The 26,786-nt window shown below is 48.3% G+C and overlaps 2 protein-coding genes across 3 annotated transcripts in view; both read right to left on the bottom strand.

The window, feature by feature from the left end:
• Positions 1 to 2,069: 2,069 nt before the first annotated feature.
• LOC118616027 (splicing factor 3A subunit 2-like) lies at positions 2,070 to 3,335 on the bottom strand. Its single transcript, XM_036241365.1, is given in 1 exon segment — positions 2,070 to 3,335. A coding segment is annotated over 1 exon segment (1,266 nt).
• An 8,555-nt stretch (positions 3,336 to 11,890) lies between these two features.
• RFX2 (regulatory factor X2) overlaps positions 11,891 to 26,786 on the bottom strand; it is a 95,957-nt gene continuing 81,061 nt past the window's right edge. Inside the window, exons 10-19 of one of the 2 annotated variants that reach the window (XM_036240348.1) lie at positions 26,019 to 26,137; positions 25,299 to 25,411; positions 24,798 to 24,952; positions 22,313 to 22,410; positions 21,235 to 21,384; positions 20,274 to 20,482; positions 15,279 to 15,432; positions 14,148 to 14,190; positions 13,529 to 13,582; positions 11,891 to 12,774 (exon numbers count right to left, since the gene is read on the bottom strand). In XM_036240348.1, coding sequence (XP_036096241.1) covers positions 12,578 to 12,774; positions 13,529 to 13,582; positions 14,148 to 14,190; positions 15,279 to 15,432; positions 20,274 to 20,482; positions 21,235 to 21,384; positions 22,313 to 22,410; positions 24,798 to 24,952; positions 25,299 to 25,411; positions 26,019 to 26,137 — 1,292 coding nt within the window. In that variant the 3' untranslated portion in view covers positions 11,891 to 12,577. Of the gene's footprint in view, positions 13,583 to 14,147; positions 14,191 to 15,278; positions 15,433 to 20,273; positions 20,483 to 21,234; positions 21,385 to 22,312; positions 22,411 to 24,797; positions 24,953 to 25,298; positions 25,412 to 26,018; positions 26,138 to 26,786 lie in introns of both variants that reach the window. The other variant, XM_036240349.1, reaches the window with a different exon arrangement.

Below are 26,786 nucleotides of genomic sequence, written 5' to 3'. Positions count from 1 at the left end.
TGGACCGCAGGCGGACGCTCTAACCACTGAGCCAAACCGGCCAGGGCCCTCATATAGATTTTAAAAGGTTAACCAAGCCATGGAGTCTCCCTATAGGGAACTCTAACCCCATTCAGATTGAGGTCACTAGTCAGCCACACCTTTATTGGGCTACAGGAAGGACATGGGGACTGAGGCTATATGTAACTGGTAAAGACCCTGGAATTCTATTCACCTTTGAGAAGATTACAGAAAAACAAAAACAAATAACCCCCAGTGGCGCATTAGGAGAAGACTGTTTCTATGCTAACAACTCAGGGGTTAGATGCGAATACATATCTTCAGTTAGGAGAAATATGGAACGAAAAAGAAGGAGATGGGAATCTGAGAATTGGTTCCAACAAATGTTTAACTGATCTCCATGGCTAACAACTTCATTATCTGCCATTATGCTTACTCCTAACCTTTGGGCCATGTATAATAAACTACCTCATGGAAACTATACAGAGGAGAATAAATTCTATAAAACTCCTTGTAATTAAAGGACAATATAGACCTGACCCAGAGGAGGAAGGAAAGTCAACAATTTGACTTATACATAAAACCAGTGGGGAATGAACTAGGCTACTTGACTCCATTCTGACCAGTTGTTCCGGCAGGAGGTACACACTGGAGCAGTTTCTAAAAACCTGGGACTGACACCCAGAGGAACCATAAAGATAAGGGGAATAATGATGGCCTTGGGAATCTCGGAGGGACAATAAAAAAGAGAAAGAGATTAACAATTGCCCTTCCCCTGACCTCTGTAATAGCTCCTCTCATATCCGTTCCTCCCTTAATGGCACCAAAAACGGTGCCAAGAGAATGTAGTTTGAGCCTTAATAAGCAGGCAGCAAAGAAAGGCTCGGGGCTGGGATTTGGGAAGATTATGCCCCCACAGCCCGCTGGTGAATAAAGTGCTCCTTTCATTTACAATTCTGCTGTGCATTTCTGGTTGTTTCGCTGCCTCATCGTAACACTTGGAGCACATCAGACTCCTTCCAGCCTCAAGATCTTTGTATTTGTTGATCCCTCTTCTTGGGACTTGGAGTTCTATATCTTAATCTAGGTTTGAATCCCAGTTTCACTCCTTCTCCAGGCTGACCTAAAGGAGGAGGTCCTGTAGCTTGTGGGCCACATCTGCTCTGTGAGCTAAGAATGGTTTTAGATTTTCAACTGTTGGAAAAAGTCAAAAGAGTAATATCTTAGGGCATGTGGAAATTGTATGAAATTTAAATTGCAATGTCCATAAATATAGCTTTATTTGAAAACAGCCACATTTACTCATTTATATAGTCTATGGCTGCTTTCCAGCTGCAACAGCAGAACTAAGTGCTTTTAACAGACACTGTCTGGCCAACAAAATTTAAAATACTTATTATTTGGGTCTTTATAGAAGTTTGCCAACCTCTAATCTAGTACACGTGTATACGTTGTCCTATATGTATCTGTAGAACCAAGGGAGTGTTGTAAATGTTCAACATCTGCTTCTCTGAGGGAAAATGTGTGTGTCAATATGTATGTATGTATGTATTTATGTGTATATGTGTGTGTCTATGTGTGTATAGTTTATTATAAATTTTACTATTGTCCTATCACTTTCTTACGTCTAAAAGGCAATAAAACAATTGAACCCCAGTTTGTGGTGCTGATTTTCTTGGTATAAATACTTCATGGTGTATTTTAGACTAGTGGTGTGAATGTCACTAACTGCAAAGTTGGGAAGAGATGCATAGTAGCACACTCGATTTTTTTCTAGACTTTGCTACTTTCTTAGTGGTCCCCAAACAAGCAGCACTCACATTACCTGAAAGCTTATTAGAAATAATCCTGAATCAGAAGCTGCATTTTTAACAAGCTACTCAGAGGCTTCTTATGCACATTAGATATTGATACTCACAGTTCAGAAACTTTTTTTTTTTTTCACCTGAGAAAACTGTTTAATGAGATCGGGGGATATGGCATAGCCCTGTACAAAAACACTAAATTTTGATTATGGAGAAAAGACAGGAAGAGAGGAAAGTAGACTTGCAGTGAGAGGGGGAAGCTTTTCAGTTGGCTGGGGGAGGGGGTGGAATGTTTCCAGGGCCGTTGGAGGGCAGTGGGGGTCTCAGCATGGGGGGCAGGGGAGCTGGGGGGTGGACCCCAGGATTGGGGGGATGGACCCCAGGAGGCTGGGGGTGAATCCCAGGGGCTGAGGGGTGGACCCCTGGAGCCTGGGGGTGGACAGAAGCAGCTTGTGGGTGCACCCCTGGGGCCTGGGGGTGGACACCAGCAGATGGGGGAGGGTGGACTCCTGGGGCTGGAGGGTGGACTCCTGGGGCTGGAGGGTGAACCCCAGGAGCAGGGGGATGGACTCCAGATGTTGGTGGGTGGACCACTGGTGCTGGGGGATGGACCCCGGGAGCTGGAGGGTGGACCCCAGATGTTGGTGGGTGGACCACTGGTGCTGGAGGGTGGACCCGGGGAGCTGGGGGGGGCAGCTGGGGAGGGCCCGGGGGTCCTGTAGGTGTAGGCCCACTGGGTGGCATGGGGGGCAGAGGTAGGCCTCCTGGTGGGGGTGGAGGCAAAGACTCAGGCAGTGGTGGCCGTGGGGGCAAACCATTCATTAGTGGGGGTGGTGGCCGCTTCACCCCAGGAGGCCCAGTGGGGAGGCTTGGTGGGGCAGGCGGCTTTTCCATCTTAAAGTGGAACTGAAGGAAGAACTGCTTGGTTTCCCGGTTCCAGTGAGTCCAAAACTTGCCCTCAGCCTTGTCGATTTCTCTGCTCGGCACCTTGAAAGCAATGGTCTCACAGGGTTCAGCAGCCATAAGCAGATACTGCCAGCGCCGGTCTGGGGGCTCGATTCTCTGCTCGTAGGCAGACATGAAGCGGTGGCGTGGCATGATACCATCAGCAATCTCAGGATAGTCGATCTGGAAGAGGAGGCTCTGCTGGCCCATTTCTGTGTCCCTCTGCTTGGTCACTTTATAGCCCGGGCGGCCAATCTTCACAAACTTCGTTACTTACACCTTGACCTTCTCTGTCGCTGGCTGGGCTGGGGCCTCCTTGGCTGCTCACCGGGCCAAGTTGGTCTGGTGCTTTTCCCCCTGGGTGTGTGTGAGGTAGCTCCCCTCGTTGTTGTGGAGTGTCAGGCACAGCTTGCATTCATGTGAGCCCAGGTGGTTCTTCAGGAAATAAGGGTCCTTGTTGATGTCTATGGTCTCCAGGGCCAGCTGTCGGAGATGCTCCCTCCGGTCACGGTCACGGTTGCTCTCAAAAGAGGAGGCCATGCCCCCGCTCCCAGTCTTGCCCCCAGGACGATGCTGGAAGTCCATGGAGAGGGCCTTGGGGCTTTACTGGTCTGGGGAGATACCTGCACCCGAAGACGTGATCACGTCGCTTTTTCAGCCACTGCCGCTGCTATGACTTCCCAGAAACTTTTAAGTGGAATTTTTATTTATTATTGGGGGTAGGGTATGTTTAATACTATTAAAAATTTCTCCAACTTTATTTAATAGACATTTGGATTCTGTTACCTTAGATTTTGCCACCAGACTACAGACACAGGCCACAGAACTTGAGTCAGAAATTCTCCAAGAACAGCTAGAATATCGGTGCTAGAAAGGGCCCTGGTGGTGGTGGTGGTGGTGGGGTCATCAAGTCCACCTGGTGGTCTTCAGCAGTGTGTAGACTTAGGTTTTCTCATTTCTAGCTTGTTGGCTTCATTATATTCATTATATATTATTACATATAACCCTTTCTTGGCCTTTGCCATATCTCTGAACCTTTGACCTTTAATGAATTAATACTTTTCTTTCTTTTTTTTTTTTTATCCTCACCCGAGGACATTTTTCCATTTTTTGTTCAGGTAGAGTGGGAGGGAGAGAGAGAGAAACATCAATGTGAAAGAGACACATCGAGTGGCTGCCACCTGCACAACCAACCATGGCCGGGGAGAAACTGCAACCGTGGTACGCGCCCTTAGCGGGAACTGAACCGGGGTCTCTCAGGACCGCAGGCCAACGCTCTAACTGCTGAGCCAAACTGGCCAGGGCAATTAATACTTTTCTTTTTCTGCCTTTTTATTGGTTTAAAGTTATGTTAAATAGATACTGTAGCCCTGGCCGTGGGCCCGATCCCCAGTGGGGGGCATGGAAGTGGCTAGTGTCGGCCCATGGACTGAAGGGTCTTGGGTTTGATTCCTGGTCAAGTACACATACCTGGTTGCAGGTTCTATCCCTGGCTCAGGTCAGCGTTGGTTGGGGTCATGCAGGAGGCAACCAATTAATGTGTTTCTCTCTCTCTCCTCATCCCTCCCTCTACTCTATCTAAAAATCAATGTTCTTGGGTAAGGATTAACAACAACAAAAATAGATACTGTATATCACCATTTAAGATAGAAAACTGCAAGCTGTGAATAGAAGGTGATTGTAAAAGTAAACAGGGCCCTGGCTGTTGTGGCTTAACTGGTTGAGCATCATCCAGGCACTGAAAGTTCACTGCTCCAATTCCCAGTCAGGGCACATGCCTGGGCTGTGGGCTCGATCCCCAGTAGAGGGTGTGCAGGAGGCAGCTGATCAATGTTTCTCTTTTTCTCCCTTCCTCTCTCTCTAAAAACAGAAAATAAAATCAATAAAAACATTTTTTAAATGTTTTAAAAATAAACAGGAAGCCCTGGCCGCTTTGGCTCAGAGGTTGGAGCATCAGCCGGCAGACCAAAGAGTCCCGGGTTTGATTCCCGCTAAGGGCACGTATCTCGGTTGCAGTTTGTCCCCGGCTCCAGTTGGGGTCGTATGGGTGGCAACCACTGGATGTGTCTCTCTCACGTTGATGTTTCTCTCTTTCTCCCTATCTCCCTCCCGATCTATCTGAAGATCAATGCAAGAATGTCCTCAGGTTAGGATTAAAAAAAAAACAAAACAAATAAATAAATAGGAAAACAAAATAGGGTTTAAAAATTCTGGGTGGCTACTGTTGCCTGCCAAGGTGCTGAGTCCCAAGCCTGCTTTCCTTTGATGTAAAGAGAGATTAGCGAAATACTAGAGGAGGATTAAAGGCATGTTATCACTCAACTGAACTTTCTCCTTGACAGGATGAGAAGGAGAGAATGATCATTGAAAATGGGATAACTATAATCCATGTGATTTGGTGTCATTTAATGCCATGTCTACAAGTCTTCTAAAGACATTTCATACAATATATTCATCGCACACTTTGGGAAACTCCCAGAAACACGTCATCACTTGCTAAATATAATCCAGTTGTGGTTTTTCAAGGCACATTGAGAGATGCTAAACGCATCAGCCTGACAGGCCAACTGAATTTCCACTGGTTTCTCAATTTTCATCACAGTGTCAGCCACTGCCAGCATCATGCCCTTTAGGCTTTCTTTTGCTTTTTTTATTTGGTCTCCTCTAACAAATAAACTTAATCAATATTTATTTATTAATCAAATATTTGTTCAAAATCGACTGTGGTGGTTTTATTTTTATTATTGTTTTTTAAAATATGTTTTTATTGATTTTTTAGAGAGAGATGAAGGGAGAGAGAGAGAGAGAAATATTAATGTGAGAGAGAAACATCAATTGGCTGCCTCTTGCACGCCCCTTGTCTGGGATCAAGCCTGCAATCTAGGCATGTGCCCTGACCAGAATCAAACTGGGATGTCTCAGTCCATGGGACAATGCTCAGTCCACTGAACCACACCGGCCAGGCCCTACTGTGGTGGTTTTAAAATATGGCCCCAGCCCGGCCGGTGTGGCTCAATGGCTGAGCGTCAACCCATGCACCAAGGGGTTGCTGGTTCAATTCCCGGTCAGGACACATGCCCAGGTTGTGGGCCGATCCCCAGTGGGGGGCATGCAGCAGGCGGCCAATCGATGTTCTCTCTCACTGATGTTTCTATCTCTCTCTCCCTCTCCCTTTCTCTCTCTCTCAAATTAATAAAGAAAAATAAAATAAAATATTGCCCCAAATTATTTGACCTTCTTCCCATCAAGAGATGAAGTCTCTGTTCCCTTCCCTTTAATGGACATGGGCTTATTACTGGTCTATCAATATGGTAGAAATGACACTCTGTAACTCATAAAACTAGGTCATAACAGGAACAGAGGATTTAACTTCCTCCTGCTCTGCTGGAACACTTGCTCTTAAAAGCCTTCACCCATCATGTAAGCAGCCCCACTGTCCTGAGACTGCCACGCTGTAAGGAAGCTGAAACACAGAGATCACAACCCCCCTGAGAGGGAATTGCCCAGCCTAGCCCTTGCCATTCCTCACCCACAGAAACCATGAAAGATAAATTACATGATGGTTGCTGTAATAAGCCACTAAATTTTGGGGGTATTTGTTATGCAGCAATATATATCCACCAAACTTACTATGCATCAGGTACTGCTTTACATGTTGGGGTTCAGGATGAACAAGGTAGACTCTACCTTCCTGGGGCTTTGCATTCTTCTGTAGGGAGACTGACAATAGACAAGTAAGCAAAATAATGTGAAATAGTGACTAGTGCCACAAAGAAAAAATAGCATATTGTGAGAGTCACAGAAAGGGGATATTTTATTAAAAAAAATTTTTTTTATTGATTTTAGAGAGAGGGAGAGGAAGAGAGAGATGAAAACATTGTTGAGAGAGAGCATCAATTGGCTGCCTCTTGCATGCCCCCCACTGGGGACCGGGCCCACAGCCTGGGCATGTGCCCTGACCAGGAATCAAACCAGCAACTTCTTGGTGCATGGGACGATGCTCAACTACTGAGCCACACCAGCTGGGCAGAAAGGGGGTACTTTAGATTGGCTGGTTAGGGAAGTCCCCTCTGAGGGGATGACATTTTAGTAAATCTAAAGAAGCATTCTGGACAGAACAGTGAGTGCAAAGGTCCTGAGGCAGGAACCAGGTTAGTGAGTTGGAGAAGCAGTGAGGAGCTCAGTGTGGGCCAGAGCAGAGTGAGGATATGAGGTCAGGGAGGGGCAGGCAGGTCCTTGTAGGCCTCAGCAAAGAATTTGGAGTTTTTCCTAATACAAGGGTTAGAAGTGGGAAATGGAGGGATCCAAATTGTTTACTTTAAACTGCTGACCAGCCTCTCTGCTGCCTGCTTCCTCCTTGATTTACCAGCAGACGAGTCCGAGGTACCCCTGAACCCTGGCTGAGCTTTGAGAACTATGAACTTCCTTATCTACAGCCAAGATGGAAAATGGGTTTTATATTTGGGCTCCAGGTAAAAGAGCCTTATAACTGTAACTTAGTTCTTGTTTTCCTATTGTGGGCAAGGAGCTAGCATGTAAAGAAGTATCTGCCCTGTGCCCAGCCCCACACTGAGACCAAGGACCCAGAGATGAATCAGATACAGTTCCCTCCCTCAAGGAGCTCAGAGTCAGGTGGGAACAGATGGAAGTCATCCTGGTTGCCTCTCCTGCTCAGCACCATTCCCTTGTCCTCTCTTAGTCCTGTGAGTTCCTGACAGCAAGAGGTCCAGTGTAGTTGACACTAACACTGAGAGGGGGACCCCTGACCTAAACTGGGTATATCCGCTTCCCTTTCATAGCCTGCAGCAGTGAAATATGGTATGGAAATACTTACTTACTCTATTTTATTTGTAATTAAAAATTTTTAAACTTTTACCCTGGCTGGTGTGACTTGGTTGGGCATCGTCCCATGCACCAAAAGGTTACTGATTCAATTCCCAGTCAGGGCACTTGCCTGGGGTTTGGGCTTGATCCCCAGCAGGAAGCATGCAGGAAGCAGCCAGTCAATGGATGTTCTGCTCTTGCACTGATGTTCTCTTTCTCTCTCCCTTCTTTCTCTAAAAATCAATACAAATATATTTAAAATTTTTTGACTTTCAAATTAAAATAAATTCAGACTTACCAAAAAGTTGCAGAAATAGTACCAAGACATTCCACATAGCTTTCACCCAGATTCCCCAATATTCACATCTTAGGTAAACAACACAATGATCAAAACTAGGAAAATAACACTGATGCAATACTATTAATGTACAAACCTTAGTCAAATTTCATCCATTCATCACCTACGTCTCCTTTCTGTTCCAGGATCCAATATCCATCCATGCATTTAGATGCCATTTCCCCAGTCTCCTTCAGTAGAGTTCAATTCCTCAGTCTTATTTTTCTTTACCATGACACTGGTAACAAGTATTGCCCAATCATTTTGCAGAATACCCTTAATTTGGGGTTTGTTTAATGTTTACTCTTGATTAAATTCAGGTGATGCATTTTGGATGAGAATAACATGGGGTTGATGTTGTGTTTTCAGTGCATCCTCTGAGGAGGCACATGATGTTGACTCGTGTCATCACTGATAATAACTAAGATCATTTGGTTTAGATAGGGTCTGCAGATTAATACTTTCCCCTTTGTAATCATTTAATATCTAGCTGGGAGATAAATAGGGAATATTTGAGGAAGAGAAAGAGAGGCATAGGGAGAAAAGAGCTTGTGGTCTTTCTAGGCAATATTGCAATTTAGTACATAAAACAGCCCATTCTAGGTAAAATCTGAGGTTGCAGTGCCCAGGAGACCAAAAGGAAAAGGCTGAGTCACATAGTGACCACTAGGGGGCAGCAGAAGATTGGGATGAATTCAAAATAGACCCAGGAAAAAACAATTCATTCCTACTTATTTTTTAAATTGATTTTAGAGAGAGAGGAAGGGAGAGGGGGAGAGATAGAGACATCGATGAGAGAGAACATCGACTGGCTGCCTCCTGCATGCACCTCCACTGGGGATCGGGCCTACAACCTGGGCCTGTGCCCTAACTGGGAATCAAACCAGTGACCTCTTGGTGCATGGGTCGACACTCAATCACTGAGCCACACTGGCCGGGCAATATCCTACTTCTTTTTTGAAAAATCCTCATCCGAGGATATTTTTCCATTTATCTTCAGATAGAGTGGGAGGGAGGGAGGGAGGGAGGGGAAGAGAGAGAGAAAAACATCTACGTGAGAGGGACACATTGAGTGGTTGCCTTCTGCAGGACCCCGACCAGGGCCGGGGAGGAACTGCAACTGAGGTATGTGCCCTCGACCGGAATCAAACCCTCGGCTCACTGGTCTGTGGGCCAACGCTCTAACCACTGAGAAAACTGGCCAGGGCGATCCTACTTTTAAAAAAAATACTTTTTAATTGATTTGTGAGAGGAAGGGATAGTGTGTGTGTGTGTGTGTGTGTGAGAGAGAGAGAGAGAGAGAGAGAGAGAGAGAGAGAGATTTGTTGTTCCACTTATTCATTCATTGGTTGATTCTGTATGTGCTCTGACTAGGGATGGAACCTGTGAACCTTGGTGTACTGTATTGGGATAACGCTCTAATCAACAGGGCAACCTGGCCCTACTAAGTAACTAAACTTGCGGGGACCTACATGCTCTGCAACTGTTGGGGTCTGGCATCTCCTGTGAACCAGGTCGGTAGGCGATGGCTGCACCAGCAGAGGTAGAGTGGGTTCCTCTGCACCTGGCTGCCCTGAGGATCCCACTGCCATCAGGACGCATGCGCCACCTCTATAACAGAGGCTTCCGACCCTGGGAGGGCTTTAGGGGTCTGAAAACCCTTTCTGAGCCTGCCTACAAAACTCATGGGGACCCTGGCCAGGTGGTTCAGTCGGCTGGAGCATCCTCTGTATGCCAATAGGTTGCAGGTTCGATTCCCAGTCACGGCATATACAGTACCTAGGCTTTGGGTTTAATTCCCAATCCCAGGCAATGGATGGATGTTTCTCTCACATCGATGTTTCTCTCTCCCCCTCCTTTCTTCTCTTCCACTCTATCTAGAAAATCAATGGAAAAATATCTTCAGGTGAGGAGCAACAACAAAAGAGAAACCTGGTCCTAAGTTACAAGCATGATTTCATGACCCACTGGGCCTGCCACTGTACACATGGCTCCAGCAGGCTCTCAGCCCCTTCTCTACTTCCATGACCACACTTCAGTTCAACCCCCACAGCCCCCACTTATAGATCTTAACAAGTACCTAGTTGACCTCCTTGCTTCTAGTTTCTTCCTGTGTAACCCACCCTGCCAGAATCAGTCGTTTTGATCCAAAAATTCTGGTGGTGGCCTCCTGAGTTTCTTTACTTTGTCTCCTCCTCACCATTCCCCCACATTTTCTCTCTTCCTTACCCCTACCTTTCTATGATCACCAAGAATAGTACCTTCTCCCACAAGCCTTCCTCATTCATCGGTTCACTCACTCATTCACTAAATGTCTGCTGAGCATACACTGTGCTAGATTTGGGAAATAGGCCCGAGCAAGGAAGATAAATTAACACCTACAGTTGAGGTGTGGGTACCTTACATCTTACTTCAGAGTTCTTGCTACCGGTTCTTGGAGGTAGGAACATCTATGGGTCCCAACTGTGGCTTATTGAATTCTGACTGGAGGCTGTTAAAGCTTTATTGATCACCAGGGTCCCAGGCTCCTTCTGTTACATTGCTTTGCATCCTTATTATATAATATCCACCTCAAGATCTGAGATGGCTCTTGGTGCTCCAGCCATCATGTCTTTCTTCCAGCCAGCAGCTTCAATTTTCCCATGTGTACAATGGGGATAACACCTACCTTGGAAGATCATCAAAAGAGGAGAAAATCAGACCAAATTGTGCATTCTGGAGCTCCTGTAATTAGGCAGAAGCTCCCAGAGGTTCCTGGTCAGATTGGGTTTCCCCTATTGTGCAGTGCCTGCTCCCCAGAGCCCTACCCGGTGGGCCCTCCGAGGGACCTGATAACCTGTGGGGATTCAGCAGGCTCCTCTGCTCATCTCTCCAGCTCCTGGGGCAGTAATCACATGGGCATCATCCATGCTCAATCCCTCACCAGCCACTCAGGCCCCAAGGGCAGGGCCTGATTCTCCTCCTCCAGGGACCCTGCCACCCCAACATCCAGCCTGGTTCTCTGAAGGGGAAGGCCGGGGGGGGGGGGCTGCTGTTTGGTGCAAGGGCTGGTGCTAAGTAGCTGAAATCATGAACCACCAGAGGTTAAGGGCAAGTCTGGGTTCTGTGAACCTGGCAGGAGTCAGCACAGAGTCAGGCCCCAGAGAGGAGAGTTCCCCAGGATCAACCATGGAATTTGTGGGGCCCAGTGAAAAATGAAAACGTAGGCACTTTGTTCAAATATTAAGAATTTCAAGATAGTGACAGCAGAGCATTAAGCCAAGCACAGACCCTGGAGTTCCAGCCCAGAGAAGTGGTGGATAATTTGTGTCGCCTGGGGCCCCAGGCTGAGCATCCCTGGGGGCAAGTGGGGCCTGGCAGTGAGAAGCCATTTTTAGGGGGAGCTGACTGGGAATGGTGTCACTCTCCTTTGTAGGGTTTCTTCACAGTCCTATGATCCCCTGTCCCTGTGTCATGGTCCCATGGGAAGGGCTGGACACAATATGGATTCCCAGCCCAGACCACAACCCCAAGAGGCAGGCTTTCTGCGGCTGGGGCTCAGGGATTGGTGATTTTAGAACACGCTCTAGCATTGGTTCTTAAGGGATTCTGTAGTTTGGAGAACAACTGGTGGGCTGCTTCAATGGCTGGAGTATGGATTTACTCTGTAATATTTGAATGAATGAATTTACTCTGTAATATTTGAATGAATGAATTTACTCTACAAATGGCCTTGACCATCCTGTCCTAAGAATTGTTTCTTGCCATCTTTTGGCCTTGGATTGGCTTTGCTAAATGAAGCTTGGAGAACATGCTCCTTTCTCCAATGGTCCCCAGAGAGCTGGGAGGAAAGTGCTAGAGGCTGTTGCTTTCCAGCAGGCCAGGGCAGGGGGACAGGCCAGGAGGGAGGGCCTATCCTCCAGGACCACTGGGGAGTGGCTAGAGTGTGGGCTGTGACCCCCAATGGGAATGCTTAACGTGTTTACTGCAATGAAAAACGAGAACGGGCTTGGAAGGCTTATGTCTTTACTGTCATTTGTAGTCCTCCTCGTGGAACCCTGCAAAGAACAAGGCAGAGCCTAAGGCAGAACCCAGCTGGCACTGGGAAAGGAGAGGCAGGCCGTTACAGTTCACAAACCATGAGCTTCATGCCTTCCAGCAGAGGAGGTCTATATTTAAAGACATTCTTTCTGTTTGAGTTCGTCTAAGTCTTGAACTCCAGGACCAGACAAACATTGTGATCATCATGGACTTTAGGTTTCTAGAATCAGTGCGGATCTTTCTCACCACCCCCACCTCCACCCTGCACACTTGGCGAGGGCCGAGGTGGGCCCAGCGCTCCTGTTTGACGTGAATGAGAAAAAAATATTGGGGACCAAATATACTGCAATACACATTCATAAGAAACATTCTAATAACAATTGGAGCACAAAACTATTGGTATAAACATATTTCCAAAAAGAGAAACTATTGCATTGCATTAGATGGCGCTTCCTAGACTAGAGGTTTGTCTTTCTTCTTTGCAGTTGGCTTTTGGGACAGAACTCTCACACGGAGCTAATCAAGTGCAATGTATCGTGATGGACACAGACTGGGAGTTAAAAGTTCAAGGCTGTCCAAGTCCTTGGGATCTGTTTGTCCCCAGAGATTTCAGCTTCAAACAGTTCAAGATGAAACCTGCCCAGGGTCACCATTGCTCCCGGATCACCAATTCCACGGCAGGCACTCTTGATGATTCTGTGGAGCAGGTTGTAGGCATGGCTCTTTGTGTAGACTTGGCGGGATGGTGGCTCTCTGAATGAGCCACTGAAACACTGACTGCCTCGGCCCCCTTGGAACAGACGGATTCCAGACTCTTCATTTTGGCTTCATGTTGGCTATGACCTTGGACAGAACCACAGTCCTTCCTGTTGTTGGTAACACTTCTGGTATTAACCCTTAAAGACACAGTGGGCCTATTTCTGTGACTTGTTCTTTGAGCCACGTGGGGCCGTGGGCTGCCTGCTGTCTAGGGACCTTTGGTGTCTAGAGCTGGGGCCCCTGCAGGGTGGCTTCCCTGCCTCAGCACAGGACAGGAGGCTGAGGGTAGCCTGTCCACAAGAGGCCATGGGGCACAGTGTGGAGACAGTCCCTTCCCTTACAGGGGCACCAGGGCAAGGTCTCTGTGGACAAGGCCAGCTTGGGACTGCTCAACAGCTGCAAGACACCCTGCCTGAGTTTTAAAAATCATGGTGAAAGCTGGACCAAGCTGAATGGAGAAGTAGCCCAACACAGGTGCCAAGCTGCCTAGCATGGCCTTTCCAGCTCTCGTCGGGGTGACAGTCCAGCAGAAAGGAGAACTAAGACAGTCAGGAGGAAAAGATGATCTGGGTGGCGCCCAGGAGAGCCACTCAGGTACTCAGAACCAGGCGTGACCTTCGGCTGTGGTGAATAAGTTTTCCTCTCGGAGAAACAGCATATCCTTTCGGGGTGCCCATGCCCTGGGACCCTGTGAGTCACAGTCAAGGTCACTTCATATAAGAGGCACAACTGTGGTAGAGCTCGAGGAGGCCAGGTGGGCCTGGGGAAGGGCCTCAGTGCTACACACCCTACAGGGAGTGGTTTGGGTCACTGCGCTCCCGTTTTACCAGGGGCTCACCCAGGCTTCTGGCATCTGCATCAGCCTCACTGCTCCGGTCTTCACTGACGTCATCTGTGGGGTCAGGGTTGGGGACAAGGAATGGGTAGAGGGCGATGGGAGAGAGGGAGAGAGAAGCACACCCAGGCATGAACGATCTCAGCTATGGTCTGGGTTAACCTGGTCCTTCCTGGCCTTCTTAACTATGACCTCTCTTGACCAGTGCTCATTTGCCTAGGTCCCATTCCTGGCAGGTTTTCCCTTGGTGCTTGATCCTCCTGCCCCTGTAGGGGCAGAGAATCGTCCTGAGGTAGGGGCCTTTCTGCCCTGTTTCCTCTTCATCCCCCCTCTTGCCTCATTTCTGGCTGTGGCCTTGCTCCTGCTCCTTGGGGCCCAGGGATCAGGATTAAACATTGACCTGGAGTGCCACATGCAAGCAGGAGAGAGCAGGGCTGTTCCTCTGAGCCCCAGCTAGGGCCAGTCCTTCGAAGGCATCATTGGGACATCTACTGCTGCCCAGGTGTTACCTGCTGTCTGGATGCCAACTCCGGAAGCCCTCAATCTGCCCCAGGAGCTGCCCTGATTTCTACCAGGCCAATGGCAGGAGGAAACCTCATGGGAAAGCCATGGACACACCCACCTTTGTCCAGCAGTGTCAGTGACAGGGAGGCAAGATCATTGAACTGAAAGAGAGAAGACCAGAGTCAGGGCCCTCCCTAGAGCAGGTCCCAATGAATGTTAGCAGTGTCATCCACCCACAGTTAAAACAGGTTTTCACTTTGTAAATAAGGGGTTCTGACATAAGAAGTAGATATGATGCTGTGTGTCCCCTGTGACACTTTCTGGGCTCTGTCTGGGAACTTCTGGAGGGTTGAGGGGGTACTGACTGCTCAGGCCAGCAAGGATACAGGGGCTGTGGCCTCTGAATAATGAAAGTAAAGGAACAGCTGGCATTTATCAAGGGCTTATTATGTTCTAAAAACTGTATAAGTATCATCTCATTTCTTCCTCAGAACAACCCTGTCTGACCCAGAAATTCCACACTTGGGTAGATACCCAAAAGAACTGAAAACAGGTGTACAAACAAAAACTTGTACACATATGTTCACTGCAGCATGGTTCACAATAGCCAAAAGGTGGAAACAACCCAAATATCCATCCATAGATGAATGGACAAACAAAATACTGAATATTCACACACTGGAATATTACTCAGTTGTGAAAAGGAGTGAAGCACTGACATTCACAACAATGTGGATGAACCTTGAAAACATGATGCTCAGTGAGAGAAGCTAGACACCAAAATCCGCATAGTGTGTGATTCCATTTATGTGAAATGTCCAGAATAGGCAATCCAGAGACAGTAAGATTCATGGTTGTCAGGGGCTGGGGAAGGAGGATGGGGTGTGATTGCTGGGGAATAGGTTTCTCTTTGGGGTAATGGACTGTTTTGGAATTAGATAGAGGTGACAGTTGCACAATACTGTAAGTGTATTAAATGCCACTGAATTGTTCATTTCAAAATGATTAAAAATAGTAAATTTTACATTATATGTATTTTACCACAATAAAAACCCCAGAGGGTCTGGTGTTTGAGGCTTCATTCAGAGGCAGGAAAACTTGCCCAGAGTGAGAGTAAATAGGTGGCAGAGGAGCCAGCATCTGAACCCAGGTCTGCAGGCTCTGGCATTAGAGCTCTTTCCTGCCCACTGTCCACTGTGTCATGCTCAGCAGCCTCCCTCACCCCCGCAGGCTGCTCTGCGGCCCTCACCTCTCCCATCACGGCAATGGGTGTCTCCCCGGTTGCCTTGGCGACGCGGTGCTCCACTAGGTAGAACATGTACTCATCATACAGCAGGCGGATCAGGTGGAAAGAGCCGAAGCTGGCGGCACTGCGCAGGGTGAGGTCTCGGATCACCATGGAGCTGGGGGACGGGCAGACAGAGGCTAGGCACCTTCCAGGAGCATAGAGCCCCACCAGCAGGAGAACCAGGCTTTTCTTCAGCTCTGAGGTCGTCTAGAAACCCTTTTCTATGAGTTGCTTGCCAACTGCCAGGCCACCCCCATGTCCCAGTGTGACTGAGATGGTGACAGGCAGATGGGAGGTGGGCAGGAGCAGTAACTCTAAGAGGCTACTGAGAATATACAGGTGACAGACAGTCTCTGACATAAACTTTAGAGACCATCTGTAGTAAGGAGTCTTTTAAGTGCCATTACTGACTCCCCAACAGCAGGCCACTTTTCCTGGCCTCCCTTGTATCCTTCCCTCCTCCCGCCACTCCTCAGTTTGTGGTTTAGGCACCGAAGAAGACAGAATTTCAGGGTGCTTTTGCCTGTAGGGTTGGCAAACTAAAGCCCAATCCAGACCAAACCTAGCTTACCAGTCTGTTTTTGTACAACCTGCGAGTTCAGAATGGTTTTTACATTTTAAATGGTTGGGGAAAAAGTCAAAATAATTATTCTGCAAACCATGAAAAGTACCTGAAATTCACATTTCAGTGTTTATAAAGTTTTATTGGCACATGGCCATGCCTATTTATTTACTTGTTGTGTGCTATGTGCCAATAAAACTATTATTCAAAAATATTTACTATTGGATTCTTTTTAAAAAGCAAAAAAGCAACCCTTGATCTACAGTAAGTATATAACATGTCACCCAACCAGAAACCTGGCCTATAAACACATCTGCCATGTAGCCACAAAACTCAAATGCCCATCTCAGAACTCAGCTACACTCAGTTAAGTTTGATTGCTATAGTAGCAAAAAAAGAAATAGGCAGGGGCAGGACAGAAAAGGAGACACAATGAAAATATTAAATAAGGGGTTACACTGGGGTGGTTCTGATGTCTTGAACCTAGGAAGCAAACCCAAATCTAAGCCAAACCAGTGTCTGAGAGTGAAACTTACAAACAAGGAGTCACAACTAGTTCCCGAATAAGGCACTGCCAGAACTGTAGCCAATCAAAGCATTTCCCTGCTTTGCTTCCTCATTTTCTCCATAAACACCTTGCCCTTGTTCCTGTTGGTGGAGGCTTCTGAGCACTTTGAGTTTGACGCTGCCCAATTTGAGTCAATGTTTGCTTGAAGAAATGTTTGGAAATTTTAATGTGCCCAGTTTAACTTTTAAAAGGCTAAAAATATCTATTCCTGTATATTCACAATGGGGCTGCAGGTGAGTCAGTAAAAACAACTGATAACACATCAGTGTATTTAATCTTTTTGCATCTTCCTGGGCCAGCGTGTAGATGCACTCTGAAAGCAGTTTGGTTCAGCTACAGGCAAGGTTCAGCCACAAAGAGAGCTGGCTTCAGCTGGTTGTGGCTTTGAGATGGCGTAGGAAGGGTAACCAAGGAAGGAATCCAGGTGGTGACTGTCATGTCCAAACTGACACTTTAGAAAGCAAAGGTCACTTGAAGCACATTTATGAATGCAAAGGCACAGGATAAAAGGGATCAGGGTATGTGATGTGTTTTCTCTTTAGAAGCTTTTTTGGTTCTTATAGCCAACCCCTCCTAAAGTAAATGAATGAACATGGACTGCAGGTCCCTGGGAAGGAAGCTCTCACCCCCTGCCCACCTGTGGCTGCCTCTGCCTCCATTCCCCACCCCAGGAAGCTGTGCTTGGTTGGACATTGTGCTAGCTCCCTTCTCTTGAATGCTGTTTGTCAGCCACAAGGTAACAGAGGTCTGGACACTCATGACAGCTCAGGCTGTTCAAACACTGTCTGCTTGCTGCTGCTCTGTTAGGGGACCCCAGGTCCACATGCTTCATGTCTCACTCCCTATCCAGCTCAGTTCCAGCCTCCCTTTCCCTGAAAACTCCCCCCTCCTCCTGTGGATTAAGTGCTGGTACTTTGCACCCCCAAGCCCCACCCCCAGCCTTGGCATCTGGTGCACTGCTTCAGCTCAAGCAGCTTTTCTGAACCATCTCCATGGTCACTTGGTATGTTTTGGGTTCTCCGCATGGGATAGTAGCTTCTTGCATTAAGAACATCAGCGAAACTCCACCAGGAGCTCAACCTGAGCTTGGCAATCCCCCACGAAGCCTGTGCCCATCCATTTACTGTTTTCTGATGGATGCTATAGAAATAAGTCCCTTAAACATAATAAAATGAAATCAGGTAGTGCTTTGTCCTTATGGAGAAAAACACCCCATGTCACAGAGGCAATGGCCCCCTTCAACTTTAGCTGCATTCTTGTTTCCACGTTTCTATGTCTTAGACTCATTCTGCTTCTCGACTCCTTAAATCATGACTTTTCCTGAGACAGGCCACCACAGGAATTCTGTCTCTGTACTCAGACTCAGAGGCGCACCCCCTTCTTCGTCCATCATCTCAATGCTGCTTTACAGTACTTTTTGGCTCAGCCAGTGTTTCCTTATGTGGCAATGGGGTGTTAAGCTCACAGCTGAGCCACACGGTATAGTAGGCTCACATTTCCTTCCTTGTTCATTCACTCAACCCATATTTAGGTGCTGGGGATAGTGCAGTGGACAAAAGCAATGTCCCTGCTATTGGGGAGCATGCTCGATCACAAAGGAGACAGACAACAGACAGGTAAACAGAAAACAAGTGAAAGGTGATTATAAGAAAAACCAAGGCATAGGGGATAGAGGATGAGCAGGTGTGTGCTACTATTTAGGGAGGTCTGGGAGGGCCTCTCTGGTGATGATTCAGTCACATGGCTATCTGGGGGAAAAGTGTTCCAGGCAGAGGAAAGGCAGTGCAAAGGCCCTGAGGTGGCAAGGCTAGAGTAGAGCATGAGGAGAGAGTTGGGAACAGGGAGTTACTGGGCTGAGAGACCATTCATGGTTTTTTTTGTTTTTTTTTTGTAAGTAAATATTTTTAGCTTTGTGGCCACACAGTCACAACTCTGCTAAGGATCCATAAAGAGGTGAGTATGGCCGAGTGCTAATAACAATTTATTTGCACAACCAAGTGAAGGGTGATCTAATCCGCCAGCTACAGCTCCCCAGGCGGCTGGATCACGCATGGCCTGAGAGCCTTGGAGTGGCTATCATTAACTGCTCCATTTTCCACATATTTGTCACTAACTGAGATCAGGACTTCCCCGCAGAGCCGCAGGGCTGCTGTCACCAAACACGGACCACGTTTTCTTGGCAATGTCCCTCCTGAAGCCCCGGTTCCCCTGCTCCCGTCTATAAAGGTTAGAACTGCATCTTGGGAACTATTTTCCTTCAGAATTCTGAATATACTGCTTTCTTGCCAACAAGATTCTGAATTCTGGTTCAGTCAGAAGACACTGTTCTGGTTCCTAGGCCTTCAGCGTGGCCTGCTGCTTTTTCTTGGAAGCTTTTACAATTGTCTCCTAACCTTGCCGCCCTGAAATTCCACAGGGGTGCTCCCTGGGGAGACTGTCATTCATTATGAGGGAAATGTGGTGGCTTCTTCAATTTGGAGATTGGTGCCCTTCGGTTCTGAGACAGCTTTTGGATTATGGTTTTATTATTTTATTTCCCTCCATTTTCTCTCTCACTTAAAAAATCCTATCAATTGGATATTGAACTTTCTGGATTAAATCCTTTCGTTTTTCTTTCATGATTTTTCTCATTTTTTTCCTTCTTTCTCCATATTTTTTTCTGTCTCATGTTTACTTTCGGTGATAGTTTATGTGTCACCTTGGCTAGGCTCTAGTACCCAGTTATTCAATCAAACAGTGGCCTAGGTATTGCTGTGAAAGCATTTTGTGGCCGTGGTTCACATCTATCACCTCTCGACATTAAGTGAAGATTACCTGTGATAACATGGGCCTCATCTAATCAGTTGAAAGAGCAGAACTGAGGTTTCCCTGAGGAAGAAATCCCACCCATGGCCTGCAGTGTCAGCTCCTGCCTGAGTGTCTCCAGCCTGCTGGCCTGCCCTACAGATGTCAGACTTTCTGGCCCCAAGATGCATGAGCCAGTTCCTTTAGATAAATCTCTTTATATAGTAATACATACTAATTATTATTTCTATATTTATATATAATTATGATTAACTATAATATGTTTACATATATAACTAAAAAACATAAATACTCCCTGACACAGCTGGTCTTTGCCCAGTACCATTCTGTAGGGACATATGGACCATGGGGTAACTGACACCTGTTTCCGCCTCCTGCTTGCACTTGGCAGTGAGTAAATAAAAGCTTGATGGTTGCTCCCTGTCTGGCTCACTGACCTAACCGACCACCTCACACCATCTCCCAAACTCTTGCTCTCACTCATCTCCTAAATGCCACCATCTGCTCTCCTGTTCTCCTTGTCCTGGGGGTTTATGCCTTTTTCCCCCTTAATTGATTTTAGAGAGAGAGGAGGGAGAGGAGAGAGAGATAGAAACATTGATGAGAGAGAACATCGACTAGCCGCCTCCTGCATGCCCCTCACTGGGGATCGGGCCCACAACCTGGGCATGTGCCCTGACCAGGAATCAAACCAGCCACCTCTTGGTACATGGGTCGATGCTTAACCACTTCCTTTACTGCCACTTTGTGGGCATTTGCCAGGGAGCAGAAATAAACATATGGGCTCAAGCTGCTGTGTTTCTCCAGAAGGCCTGATGATGATTTCTGTCTACGGAAGCCTGCCACACACTTTTAGGCCACAGGGGGCCTCTGGACCCGGCCCTGAGAGCCAGCACACCAGGATGAAGCCCACAGGTTGGGCCCTGGTTTGGGTATTTGGCCACTGAAGGCGGGACAACCTCTGGAGCCCCCAAATCCCACCACCCTCCTGGGGTTCTTGGGGAGATTAAGGAGAACTTACCTATAAAAGGACCATTTCAGTAGGAACTGCCGGGCAGCCTTAGGGAAGCTGGGGCTGCCCGCATGCTGCTTCAGGACCTGGGTGACCACATTGTCGAGCCAGCTGGCCCACTGGTCCAGGGAGCTCTGCTGCTGCAGGGTCAGTTTGAAGTCCTGCTCCAGCCGCTGCACCACGCTCTCCTTGCACTGGCACACCCACGAGGCTTGTTCCTGCAGGTGTAAGGGCAGTGGATCAGAACCGAGGGTCAGTGACAGCCCCCCCCCAATCCAACGCCATGGGTGAGAGCATAGGGACCTGACTGCAGCCATCTCCTGAGCAGCAGCTCCAAGCTTGACCTTATGCCGAGTGTGCACACACCCTCCCCCTTGGCCTTTTCCAACTGCAGTTAAGCACTATTAGTGCCCATTTCACAGGGGCAGAGGTGGATGGACCAGAAGGGCACCCGTCCCAGCATATAAGGACTTAAATCCAGGCTTCTTGGACACATAGCTCCGATTATACCATGTCTTTGTGCTGTTTTATTTTTGAGTGGTCACTCTGGTGAATGCGTGTATGTTTAGTGGATAAACCCAGGGCCTGAACTAGATGTAAATACAGTACAGTAGCAGGTTCCATTTGCTGATAGCCTGAACTTTTCTAAACCCACAGAAAGAACCTTAACATGGAAATAGGAAGGCACATTTTAAAAGAAAATAAACCAAGGTGAGGTCACAACTCCTGGATGCTGAGAGATCTTGGAGTGGAGACCTGGGGCCCTCAGTGGGCCGGCCCTGAATCTGGTACATGCAACAGAAATGTGCTCTGGGTTTGCTGTGGGCTGCAGTAAGAGGGTTTGTGCATTTTTCTAGAGGGTGTAAGGTTAGGCCAGAGGGGTGGGGGCCACATACACATTGCCCCTGCTCTGAAGGCTGGTCTTGGAGCCCCATCCCAGACTGTAGGGAACTATGTTGGGGAAAGTTACCTGCACGTTGGCAAAGTCTACACGATTGAGGTCGCTGAGCATCTGGTTGATCTGGGAAGTGTTCTGAAGCACGGCCCGGGCTGCCTGTGCCAGGTGATTGAGGGATGTGTATCTCCGCAGGGTCTGGGCAAAGGCGCTGACCACGCTAACCTGTGACCGAAGACAGCACGGGAAGGTGAACTGTATGCACGTACATAGGGCAACCCTATTCTCTCTTCTTGGAGGGTGCAGGTTCAGGGGTAGTTCAGGGGCAGAGAAGAGGGATGCACCCTTGTTACAGTCTCAAGAACCCAAAGAGTGAGAATCAGTGAAGCGCAAAGACGTCACCAATGCATCACGTGGCATCTATAGCAGACGACGTGGCATTAGTGGGTTAGAACTCGATCCCATCAGCTCTCTAGAGGGGCTGGTGAGAATACAGGTTCCTGGGTCTGCTGGGTCAGACTCAGTAGGGGTGGCTGGGGAATCTGCAATTTACTAGGCAGTTCTTTTGCTCCTTGAAGTTGCAGTATCACTGGCCTAACAGCAATTCCAGACTGTCGGCAGGCAGACCAGACACCCAGAATCTGGGCTCCTCTGTACGTGACAGCTCTTTAAGAAATGTGTGTGAGGACACTAGCAAAAGGTTATTCTTTTTTTCACATGTGGGTTAAATCTCCACATTTAAATTGTGATTTGTGGCCAAGACTAATGTAATAATAAGGGTAAGCAGGGAGAGTAAATTCCCATCTTTTCATGAGCACAGAAACATTCAATCTGTTGTGAGTTGACCCAAACATGTCCCATCAAATGGCATCTTCCGTCGTGCCCCTCCCTGCCAGGACTTCAGGAAGTCCACAGCATCTCAGGACTTCCTGAAGGGACCACTGATCCTCAGGACACACAGGAGTGTCTGGCTCTCTCAGTGGCCCAGCTGTGAAGTTTCCTAGGAGCAGAGGGAGAGGAGCCCCCTCCTCTGAGCCCCTCCCGGTCCCCTCCCTTCATAGCACAGCAGAACCCAAGGGGTCCTCAGGTCTGTAGCTTCTGCTTCTGGTCACCAGTGTGGTCTGAAGGCCCAGACCCCAACCCCAGGAGTTACCTTAGTCTGGATAACCTGCTGGGGGAAATCGCTCATGGCATTTGTCAACCAGCCTTCCAAGCTCTTGGCAAAGTTACGAATGGCCTGTGTCAAGGTGCCTGGGAGATAGAACCACGATATTAACAGTGAAAAAGGTAGAGTCTTAGTCCATTAGGATCAACCATGAGTGTAAGACATGCAAATGTAATGAAAGTTATCACCTGACAAGCAACACAGAGGAAAAGAGAACAATGGAGTAGCACAGGCATGGGGGGAAACTTTGGACACGTAGTGAGGGGAGCCTGGAGTAAGAGTTAGGGCCCATCCAGACTGTTCATCTCTGTTCACCTGTTTATACAAGGGGTTTTCACTAGGTTTATACTAGGGTGATCCTGCCCCTTGGGGACACTGGGTGATGTCTGGGTACATATGTGGTTCTCACAACTGAGGATGCTCCTGGCATCGAGTGGGTGGGGGCCAAGGATGCTGCTCAACACTCCACAGTGCCCAGGTAGCCCCTCAGAGAGTGACATGGTCCCAGGGTCAGCAGTGCTGAGACTGAGACCCTGCTACACATGCACATAAACATATTCTACCAGTTTCTAACTTTATTTTGAGGTGGCTTATAATAAGAAATAATAAGACTCTTTTAAAAAAGAAAAAAATCCTCCAACTGTAAATCTACCCCAAACTCAAACCTTAATATAGACACTCAAATATAAAATCCCCCAAACAGAAAAGTAAAGCCCCCAAATTCAAACCTTAATATAGATTTACTGCACACTACACTTAACAGCTTCCAGGCAGGCAAGGCCACAGGATAAATGCATCGTTATGCTGTTTCCCATTTTCTGGCACAAAAGCAGCAGACCAACTCATTAAGAAAGACGGGATTTCCGAGCACTGACACAAATATGCATAGGTCACCTCCCAGGTGTGACCTGTGTGCCTGCTGGAGGCACTGATTAAGAGCAAGGCCTCGTGCTCAGCTTATTGGCCCTTCATCTGGGATGGTGCTTCCACCTGCAAAATGCTGGGAACCCACAGGAGAGCCTGGAAGTCAGGGGTAGGTACAATGGGTGTTCCCTGGTGGTGGCACTGTCACCACCACCAGAGGCCTGACAGGCAGGTCCCAGTAGCTCTGAGAAAGTTAATGTCAGCCCTAGTGGGTTGAGCCATCAAGGCCCGTGATTTTTTTTAATCCTCATCCAAGGATATTTTTCTATTTATCTTCAGATAGAATGGGAGGGAGGGAGGGAGGGAGAGGAAGAGAGAGAAAAACATCGATGTGAGAGGGACACATCTACTGGTTGCCTCTTGCACAACCCTGACCAGGGCCAGGGATGAACTGCAACCGAGGTACGTGCCCTTGGCCGGAATTGTACCTGCGACTCTGGTCTACGGGCCGACACTCTAATTGCTGAGCCAAACCAGCCAGGGACCATGATTTCTTTTTTCTAATCCTCACCTGAGGATATTTTTCCATTGACTTTTATTTTATTTTTTGTTTTCTTCTTTTTTTTAATCCTCACCCGAGGATAGTCTTACATTTATCTTCAGAGAGAGTGGGAGGGAGAGAGAGAGAAACATCGATGCAAGAGAGACATATCGACTGGCTACCACCTGCACGACTACAACCGGGGCTGGGGACGAACCACAACCGAGGCACGTCCCTTGTCTGGAATCGACCCTGGGACTCTTTGGTCTACAGGCCAACGCTCTAACTGCTGAGCCGAACCGGCCAGGGCTCCATTAACTTACATAGAGTAGGTGGAAGGAAGGGAGAAAGAGAGAGAAAAACATTGATGTGAGAGAGACACATCGATTGGTTGCCTCCCGCATGACACCTATGGGGGCCAGGGATCAAACCTGCAACCCAGGTATATGCCTTTGACCGAGAATCAAACCCAAGACTCGGTCTGCTGGCCAACACTAACTGTTGAGCCAAACTGGCCAGCGCTGATTTCATTTTTTTCTCCTCTTCTCAATTAAAGATGCTGGAATCTGGAGAAAGTTCTATAGAGTCCACGCTTTGGTGGAGTCACATGGTTGGGAGGAAGCTGAGCTCTGCCTCTGATCAATCTGGGGAAAATGGGTTAGAATTGGATTCAGCCCACCCTCAGGGCTTTCAGCAAATGCAGCAGCTGGAGGGGTATGGATGTCCTGAGACTTTGACCCTACCCTCTAGAATCTCCTCTGGGGACATCAGAGACCCAGAAGCCACAGCACTGGGCAGCAGCATGAAGCCCTAAGCCCAGCCCAGGCCCAGGGTGGGGAAGTGACCTGAGGGTGGGCAGCCAGAGCCAGAACCACAATGGACCTTCCTTCTTTCTCTCCCTGGGTAGTGACAAGGAAAACACGCAGGCAAGGATGAGTATCTTCCCGGATGACTAAGCTGCTGCTCTCACTGAATTCTCAATGTCCCAAGTCTGAGCTGGACCTGACAAGGTGGCTGCAGGACTGCAGGGACAGGAAGGAGAGGAGGCAGGTGAGGCAAGCTGCTTACTGGGTACTGGCCGAAGCACGTCAGGGATGAGAACCTCCACCAGGGCCTGGTAGAGGATGTGGTCACAGTTCCTCATCCACTTAAGGATGGGGTCGCATTTACACAGAGACACCAGCTTGTCCTTCGGGAGGATGGTGGCTTCAGGGATCTCATCACTGTGGAGGAATGAGGGAGACGAGGTAAGCTTTGGCCTGGAGACCACCCCAGCTCATATTCCCCACATGGGTCATGCTGTCCAGCCCCCACCCCCACCTATGGCTGAGGTAATGACATTTCCCACTGTGGCTACAGCTGAGGTGACTTCTCTTTGGGATGGCCTATGGTCACCAATAAAATCACTCACTTGAAACAAGTGAACGGGCAATGTGAATTGCAAACCAACTCAGAAGTACAAAAACAACATGTAATTATGGGAGGAGCGTCAATTCCTGGAAAGTTGACTCATTTGTCTGCGGCAGTGTGGGTGTTACTGGCCTATCTGGGGGGAATGACCACATGTACCTGGCTGGTAGAGAGGCGGGGCCATCACTGGAAGAGGCTTTAGAATTCCAGAAGGAAAGCCACAGCTTCTCAATGTAGTGGAACTGAAGGTTCATCACAACATCTAAAGTTGCCTGGAAGTAAAGGTGGCCATTTAGATTAATGAATATGCATGTTCAAAGGGTATGGATCACCCTGGCCGGCGTGGCTCAGTGCTTAGAGGGTCTGATTGAGGACTGAAGGGTTACGGGTTCAATTCCCAGTTAAGGGCACATGCCTGGATTACAGGTTCGGTCAGGGTGTGTGTGGGAGCCAACCAGTTGAGGTGTCTCTCACACTGATGTTTCTCCCCCACCCCTCCCACTCTCTAAAAGTCAATGGGCTGAGGATTAACAACAACAAAAAGGGTGTGGATTGCATGCCATCAGGATATTCTAAGCAATGAGCTATGATTCGAGTTGTGGAAGAAAGGGGTCCTTTGAAATCCATACAGAGACCACAAAGGAGATGAAAATGGACAGAATGGTGCTGTCCAGGGGCAGAGATTCTATCTGCTCCTTGGCTAGAGGGAGCAGGGGCCGCTCCAGGGTCCTCCATGTTGTCAGGGACACCTGGGATGCCTGAGTGTTTGGTCTTGGGGAGGCACACTGGCTCAGCACCCTGGGGACACTGAGGCTCCCATTAAATCCCCATAGCCCAGGTGTGGGCTCTTCCCAGGGGCCACCTGGAGGAGGCGGTCACCTCACAGTGCCGCCGATAGACCAGCTGCAGGGCCTTGACGTCCTGAAGTGTGATGCTCTCTTGCAGCAAGACACTGCCCAGGTCAGGCGCTGGGAACTCCGGGAAGACGTGGGAGACATCTGGGGGGATGGAAACAGGGTCATGAGCAGACCTGCAGGTGGTCCACATGCAGAGGCCGGGCTAGGAGGCCCTTGTGCTGGGGGTCACTGTCCGGAAGTGCCGATGAGTACATGACAACCTTGGGCATCATCCTGGCTCCCTTGAGCATCATCCTGGCTCCCTTGAGCATCATCCTGGCTCCCTTGAATAGTCACACAGCTTTTGTAAGCTTCGGTTTTCTCAGGTACAGAATGGGGACAGCGTGGTCACCTCCCAGCAACATGAAATATGCTGAGTGAGACAAAGCATTAACCAGGGCCCTGGACACAGTAAGTGCTCTCATCACCCGAGCATGGAGGCCAGGCAGAGCAGTGCATCTGGGGACAAGGCTGGCCCTGTGGTGACCTCCCAGGCCTGACAACTTCTCTAGAAGCCCCAACACAGGAGGGTTCTTTCAGGCTCAAGAAATACACTAAAAATACACCCAGGCCACTGATGTCTCAGTATGTGTATGCTTATGACACTGATCCCAGTGACCTTTCCTGGGTATGTCCAGGTGTCAGGCTCTTAGTTAGGACGCAATTCCAAGGGAGCAGTGGAGCCACCTGGGTGGGAAACTGTCTCTCCCACGGTTCCCAGAGAAGAGGGCAAGGCAGTCCTTTGTGAGAG

Source organism: Molossus molossus, unplaced genomic scaffold (genome assembly GCF_014108415.1).
Source record: "Molossus molossus isolate mMolMol1 unplaced genomic scaffold, mMolMol1.p scaffold_m16_p_4, whole genome shotgun sequence".
Taxonomy (NCBI): domain Eukaryota; kingdom Metazoa; phylum Chordata; class Mammalia; order Chiroptera; family Molossidae; genus Molossus; species Molossus molossus.
This window is presented reverse-complemented; position numbering and strand designations above follow the sequence as displayed.